The following is a 7,686-nucleotide window of genomic DNA, read 5'->3' on the forward strand; positions in this document are numbered from 1 at the left end:
CTGTTCGAAGCTGTTGAACTGGAGGGCACAGGAGGGGGAGAGTGGACGGGTCAGTCACTCAGTCAATCAGTGAACATGGCATATAGGTGAGACAGGGAAGATGAGCTGAGTGGAGGGATGGCGTTTATTGAATTGAATTGATGTGTTGAAGAGTAGGATGAGATGAGGTTGGATAACTAGGTTGGTGGAATCAGATACGCTGCATTAGAAAGGGGAATCTCTAGGAGTGTCCAGAGACCTGGATTCTAGTTCTAGCCCTGTCACTAATTAGCTGTGTGAGTTTGGCCAAATTGTTCCCTCTGGGCCTCACTATGAAAGGAAGGCATTGGACTGCTGTCTAATGTCTCTTTTCCAGGTCTAGCAGTCTCTGATTTGCTATAGACATATGAGGGATTAGAAGACAAGGTCCCTGCCCTAAGGGACTTCACAATTCAATTAGGGATCAAAGAAAGAGGAAAAGTTATTCTATGTACAACAATATTTATAGCAACTCTTTTTGTAGTAGCAAAACCTTAGAAACTAAGGGGGTACCTATCAACTGGGAAATAATAGAACAAATTGTAGTATATGATTATAATGGAATACTATTTTGTGAGAAATGAAAAAAGAGATGGTTTCAGAGAAACCTGGGAAGACTTACATGAACTGATGCACAGTGAAGTGAGCAGAACCAGGGGAACAATTTGTATATAACGTCAACAACATAAATACGAATGATTTTGAAACATTCAAAAACCCTGATCAACACAATGATCAGTCATGATTCTGATTGTTTCATCATTCATCATCATGAATGATGATGAGGAAAGCCTTGTACCTCCTGACGTACAGGTGATGGACTAATATGCAAAATGAGACATGCATTTTTGGACATAGGAATATGTTTGTTTGATTATGAATATTTGTTACAAGGGGTTTTCCCCCCAGTGGGGAGGGAGACAGATAAATGCTTGATAATTGAAAAACTATATAATAAAAAACCCAATGATTAGGGAGATAATTCTAAAACACATGAAACAAATAGAGAACCAAACAAAGCAATCAAGTTCAATCAAAGCTAAGCAGCGTAGGGTAGAATAGAAATTCAGAGAAGGGGCAATCAATGAGGACTGGAGTGCTTGGCAAAGGCTCCTTGCAAGAGACGTCCTTCTTTTCCCTAACTTGAGTTAGGGCTTAGAAGAAGGTGTGTCTTGCCTAAGTGAGATGTGGCATTTCCTGCTCTCAGTCCAGCACCACTACGGGGCTCACCTCTAAACCACACTTCCTCTCCACTCCCCTAACTCACATCAAAGATTTCAAAGCCAGCAATGTCAAGGACACCAATGAAGTACTGGCGTGGCTGTTTGGTTTCCAGAGTAGCATTGATCCGAACCACCATCCAGTTGAACATCTTCTCATAGACAGCTTTGGCCAGAGCCCCAATGGAGTAGTTCACCTGCTGGACACTCTGACCTTTGGTGACATACTCATTGCCCACCTTCACCCGGGGGTGGCACAGCCCCTTCAGTAGATCAGCCGAATTCAGCCCCATGAGGTAGGCTGACTTGTCAGCATCTGATGGAAAGAGAAAGAGCTGAGCATGCTCTCCCTCACCCCTCCAAGCCCTCTCCCAACTCTCATCATCATAATCTCATCTCATTTGCCAGATACTACTGAGCCAAGGCCACATAGAACCAGCTAAACAGATGCACTCTTATATAGTGCATCTCAAGGTCCAACTAAATTGACTTGCTTGCATTCCATTTTCTACCTTACCTTTACACAGACTATCCCCCATGCCTAGAAGGCTCTTCTTCCTGATTTCACAGTGACTGGAATATGGTAGGTGTTTAATAAATGCTGAATGATTCATTGGTTGGAATCCCTATCACATGCCATTCTCCATCCCTCCAAAAGGTAAGTAACTTGAGGGCAAGGTCTGTTTCATTTTTGTCTCTATATCCCTAGAATGTAGCATAATGCATGGCACACAGTAGCCATTTAATAAATGGTTATTGAACTGAATATTTCCTGTGTATTAGTTTTCTGTAATAGCACCTACCTCCCAGGGTTGTTGCAAGAATCAAATGAGATATTTATAAAGCACTTAAGCACAGTGCCTGGAGCATAGTAGGTTCTTAATAAATGATTGTTTCCATCCTTCTTTTCCCTAAACTGTAAATTGCTTGAGGGCTAAGACCTTGAGTTATGTTTCTTAAGTATAACCCACAGAGCCTAGCAGGGCAGAATCCCTAGGAAGCACTCAGTTGGTGCCTGTTGGGAGGTGGATTGCCTGGCACCAAACTGTAGTTAGATTCCTCTACCCACCCATTTGACCCTCCCAAAGAACTGACATTTATCAGTTGTTGATTGTCTAGACATAAGATAATGATGGAGAAAATGCTAATAATGCAGATTAAACTTTAAAGTGTTTTGTATGTACATTTTCCCAGAAAGCTGGTTGTTAAACATTTACCAGCGCCCTTTTCCTTGTGAGTGACTGTTAACTCATGAGGCCTAGTTTCACGAATACTGAGTTAAATAACTATAGAAATGGTCTGATCTTGTGGTTACTCTTTTTGTCATCCCTATAAAATGGGTGGGGCATTTGAGAAAACCCAAGTTAGGGCTCTCTCATAGGTTACACTAAACAGCAAGATAGCACAATGGCTAGTGTTCACTTGGAGTCAGAAAGACCCGAGTTTGAATCTTGCCTTGGAATTTTGTAGTTGTGTCACCCTGGGCAAGTCACAGTTTCCTCATGTGTGAAATGGGGATAATAGCACCTACCTTATAGGTTTATGAGACTCAAATGAGATAATATAGCTAATGTACTTTGTAAACCTTAAAGTGCTATGTAAACACACAATTATTATGCTATGAGTGGAGAACTAGCATTATATCATGGCTAGGGAGCTGGACTTAAGAGGAAGCAGGACCCGGGTTCAAGATCTACCACTGACACGTATTGGCCGTGTGAATCTGGGAAAGATGTTTAATCTTTAAGAGCCCCAGACATTTTCTTAAGACTTTAAGGTGTAGAAAAGGCTCCAATTTGCTTTGGTAGAGGGAATTTCCTCATTAAAAGTTACCTCTAGGTCTGGTTAAAAAGAAATGTAGAAAGATTTAATGCTTACTATCCTTGTGGAGAGCCTGTTGGGAACTGAAAGTCAATGAGCTAGAGAAGAAAATTCTCTCCTTTTTCATTGAGGGTTATAGGAGGCCTCTTTATTTCCCCTCTCTCTTTTCCCTCCACTCTCTCTGTCTTTCCTCTCCCTCTCCTCTCTTCCTCCTCCTCCTCCTCTTCTTCTTCTCTCTCCCTCCCTCCCTCTTTTCCCTCTCTTTTCTCCCCCATTCTATCTTTCTCTGCTCTCTCTGTCTCTGTTTCTCTCCTTAATCTCCATCTTGCCCTCCCTCCATCCCACCCTCTGCACCCCACAGTGCTCTCCCATTGATCTCTCACACCTTCTGTGCCATCTGGCTCTGCCTGCTCCTCCCTCTGTTTCTGCTTGAACTTCATGTTCCCATAATGCATGATGGCCCCTGTCAGCTTGTAGACCCCAGCTTTCTCCTCTGCTGTGAAGCCCAGGACATCAAAGGCACTCTGGGTGAGGGAGAGGTTGGGGAGAGAGAGAGGAGGACAATTTATTCTCAAAGCAAAGCTGTGGAGCATCTCAGCATCTCCTTATACCCCATTCCCCACTCACATCAGTGGCCAAGAGCTCCTCGGAGTCATCGATGGAGGCCACAGACACCTCCCCCTGGGACACGAAGGCGTAGTCATAGGGGTTGTTGGTGACCAACAGCATGTCTGTTCCAGGCATGAGTCAGGATGAAGATGAGAGAGAGAGACAGAGAGACAGAGACAGAGAGACAAGAGACAGAGAGAGAGAGAGAGAGAGAGAGAGAGAGAGAGAGAGAGAGAGAGAGAGAGAGAAGAAAAAGCAAGAGAACAATGAAAACAAGAGGTAAGGGGGAACAAAATGAAGAGGGAGAAAGAAGAACCACTGAATGAGTGAATTAGAGTCTAGGTATTTAGACCCCCTCTCCCCAGAGGAAGTTTCAACTCTCCCTTCCCTTGAACTGTGGGTATGTGTATGCGTACTGTGATTAAGGGAGAAAACTCGGTCTAAGCCTTACCCAGAAGCTCTGGCTTCTTGTTGGATAGGATCTGGTAGAAGATATGGTAGTTTCTTTCTGCTTTTAGCTGGAAGATAACCCGGGACTTCTCCAGGAGGTCTGAGAGGGGATAAAGAGGGTAAGGAAGCTGAGTGAGACATGACAAAGAAAGGAATGGAGAGACAGACAGATGGGGAGATTGAACCTCAATGATGGAGAGACATAGAGAAGGTGGGAGGACAGAGTGACAGAGAGACACACACACACACAGACAGAGACAGACAGAAACAGAGAGAGAGACAGAGACAGAGATAAGGAGGTTGGTAGATAATGACATAGAGAGGTAAATGCAGAAGTAGTGATAGAAGCACTAGGAGATACTAGTAAACTGATGAGAGTCAGATGCAGCATTAGGTAAGATTAGAGAGTACATGTCTCAGAGGACAGAAAGCCTGAGAATTACAGAGAGACTTAGGAAAGTTGCAAGGTTGATGGAGACCAAGACAGGCAGAAGAATTTGGAAGGAATTTTGTCACTCACAGGTCTCTATGTCAGCTGATGCCAACTTTCCTGTGGCTCCAAAGTGGATCCGGATGAATTTTCCCTGAATGATAGAGGAGAAGGAGGAGGAAGAGGAGGAGGAAGAGGAGGAGGGAGGAGGAGGAGGAGAAGGAGGCAGCAGGAGGAAAGTGAAATCATCAGGAGGGGCTAGTTATTACCTTCCTCTCCTTCCTCCCCAAAAACCCTGACTGCACTCATCATACACATGCTGTTTGACCTTGAGCAAATAAAAATAACAAAAAAAACCCCCCAGATCCACCATCCACTTAGAGAAGAGTGTGATGATTGATGCAGGAGAGTTTTGGAAGCAAAGTCATTACTGAGGTGCAGATACTCTGACCCAGAGTCATCTCCACTCCAAGGTGCCTATCTCAAGGAGTTTTGTAGTTGTGTCACTCTGGGCGAGTCACAACCTCCCTCAGCCTCAGTTTCCTCATGTGTAAAATGGGGATAATAGCACCTACCTTATAGGTTTATGAGACTCAAATGAGATAATATAGCTAATGTACTTTGTAAACCTTAAAGTGCTATGTAAACACACAATTATTATGCTATGAGTGGAGAACTAGCATTATATCGTGGCTAGGGAGCTGGACTTAAGAGGAAGCAGGACCCGGGTTCAGGTTCTACCACTGATACGTATTGGCAGAAAAAGGTCCTCTATGCACCAACACATTTGCAGCAACACTTTTTTTGTGGTAGCAGAGAAAGAGACATAAAGTAGATGCCCATTGAAAGTGTGGGGGTGGGGACGGCTAACCAAATTGTGGTCCATAATAGAGTACTGTTGTGCTATAAGAAATAACTAGTATAATATTGAAAAAAGCATGGGAGCTGATGCAAAGTAAAGTAAGGAAAATCAGGAAAACCCTATGTACAGGAACAATAATGTAAATGGAAGGAATGAAAAAAGTAAAATTGAATGTTATGTGATTATAATGATCAAGGTTGATGACAGAGAGGAGCTCAGAAAAATGCACCTTCCTCTTTTCTTTGCAGAGATGGGGGATATGGGGGTGGAATGGTGCATATCCTGGCAGAGAAATTGATGGAGGCCCACCATGGTAGGTAGTATAGAGAACTCTCAGGTGAGGAAACTCCCCTTATTAATGCAGGTTGCCATCTTTTCTCTCTCTTTTTTTGGAGGGGGGAAGGCAAGGCAATTGGGGTTAAGTGACTTGCCCAAGGTCACACAGCTAGTGTGTCAAGTGTCTGAGGCTGGATTTGAACTCAGGTCTTCCTGACTCCAGGACCGGTGCTCTGTTCACTGTGCCACCTAGCTGTCCCAAGGTTGGCATTTTTTCTGCGACTTAGAGTTTTAGCTTCCCAGAACACTAGAAAGTTAAATGATGTGTCCAGAATCACACACTCAGTCAATGTAAGCAGCAAGACTTGAACCCAGGTCTGCCTGGATCCAAGGGCAGTTTGATATCTACTAGAGTGGACTGCCTCTCCAATACTTATATAGTGCTTTAAAGTTTGCAAAATGTTTGTCTTATAATCACCATGTGAGGTCAATAAGTACACATCATTATTGAACCCATTTTAAAGATGAGTAAACTGAGGCTCCCAGAAATTAAGTGATCTCTCCATGTTCTTGAAGCTAGAAAGTGTCTGATGACATATTTGAACCCAGGTGCCCTGACTCCAAATTTAGTTGTAGACTGAATAAGCACTGCTTTGTAATAACTGTCTTCTTTATTAGGTGTGATTACGAGTTTACCATTTAGTTAATATTACTTACAAAGCGGGAAGAATTGTCGTTCCTCACAGTCTTAGCATTGCCAAAGGCCTCCAGGGCAGGGTTAGCCTGGATGATCTGATCCTCCAGGGTACCCTGTAGAAGGAAGAGACACCCCCAGCAAAATTTCATACTTCTAATTTTGGTTAGGTCTGCACATGGTGGGGTTGAAGAGCTTGAGCTGGTTTGACTGGGAGGTGTTGGATGGGTGAACGTCCAGGCCATGGTGGTCATGGGGCTAGAGCTGAGGATGGCAGACAGGGCCCTACGTCTCTGTTTACCTTCTCAGTACCTCTTGCAAGGGAAGGAGAGTCCAGCTTGTAGCAGGTGGAGTTATAACCCCAATAATTTGCTTTTGAATGGAGGGACTGCCTGTCCTGAGTGGTTCCCTCTGGGTAGTGGAGTTCTAGTATCTCAGGCCATTCTATACGACCCCCCAGGAGCCTGTGTCCCCATCGGTACCTTGTTGGCATTGGCGCTGTCCTTCTTGCCACGATCCCCTATGGCTGCAATGCTGGCAAAGTACTGGATGACACGTTTCGTGTTCACAGTCTTCCCTGCCCCGGATTCTCCACTGGTGGCAACAGCAACTAATTAGAACTGAGTAATCCTGCACTCCTCTCATCGAAGCCTGCCCTGTTTCCTTCCAATCTTATCCCAGCATTCCATGGATCATAATCTTGACTTTCCTGAAAATCTTCATATCATGACTTAACTCCCTCCATAGTGTTTTAGAGATACCCTCTTTCCTCCCAGTACTCTGGTCTTCTCCCTGAAACCCACCCACCCACAAGAGGGAAATGGGTACAGTTGGTCTGGGGAGATGACGGACACTCACGTGATAAGGATGGACTGATTCTCCCGGTCTGAAGAAAAGAAGGAGGAAGGATAGGGTTAGGATGTTGGAATAAGAGAGGAAATGGAAGGAATAGAGAGTTCCTTACTCAGGGATCTCTCACCTGTCAGCATGTACTGATAGGCGTTGTCGGAGATGGAGAAGATGTGGGGCGGAGCTTCACTCCTCTTTTTGCCCCTGTAGGCAGCGACCACTTCTGCATTGTACACCGGCAACCACTTGTAGGGGTTGACAGTGACGCAGAAGAGGCCAGAGTAGGTCTGCAGCCAAGAGAGAGGAGGGTCAGAGACAGCGTAGAGGTGTGTGAGGGGATGGAAAGTCGGGAAGATTCATAGACTCAGAAATGGGCAGAACGTGGCTATCACTGTGTTTTTCTGGTGTATGTGTGTGAAGGCTAAGCAGGGTGTGTGTGTATGTGAGTGTGTGTGAG

At 44.6% G+C, this 7,686-nt stretch overlaps 2 protein-coding genes across 2 annotated transcripts in view; one reads left to right on the forward strand and one right to left on the reverse strand.

The window, feature by feature from the left end:
• Positions 1-7,686, reverse strand: part of MYH6 (myosin heavy chain 6) — a 43,733-nt gene that overhangs the window by 34,600 nt on the left and 1,447 nt on the right. Inside the window, exons 3-12 of the mRNA XM_069097621.1 lie at positions 7,360-7,516; positions 7,239-7,266; positions 6,863-6,974; positions 6,404-6,496; positions 4,639-4,702; positions 4,120-4,218; positions 3,687-3,790; positions 3,445-3,583; positions 1,286-1,554; positions 3-18 (exon numbers count right to left, since the gene is read on the reverse strand). Of these exons, the coding sequence (XP_068953722.1) occupies positions 3-18; positions 1,286-1,554; positions 3,445-3,583; positions 3,687-3,790; positions 4,120-4,218; positions 4,639-4,702; positions 6,404-6,496; positions 6,863-6,974; positions 7,239-7,266; positions 7,360-7,516 (1,081 nt within the window). The remainder of the gene's footprint in view (positions 1-2; positions 19-1,285; positions 1,555-3,444; positions 3,584-3,686; positions 3,791-4,119; positions 4,219-4,638; positions 4,703-6,403; positions 6,497-6,862; positions 6,975-7,238; positions 7,267-7,359; positions 7,517-7,686) is intronic.
• NGDN (neuroguidin) overlaps positions 1-7,686 on the forward strand; it is a 104,410-nt gene that overhangs the window by 18,902 nt on the left and 77,822 nt on the right. The window lies entirely within an intron of this gene.

The sequence above is a fragment of the Petaurus breviceps genome, unplaced genomic scaffold, assembly GCF_028583685.1.
Source record: "Petaurus breviceps papuanus isolate PSGF00001 unplaced genomic scaffold, PetGlider_PUasm1.0 37, whole genome shotgun sequence".
NCBI classification, from domain to species: domain Eukaryota; kingdom Metazoa; phylum Chordata; class Mammalia; order Diprotodontia; family Petauridae; genus Petaurus; species Petaurus breviceps.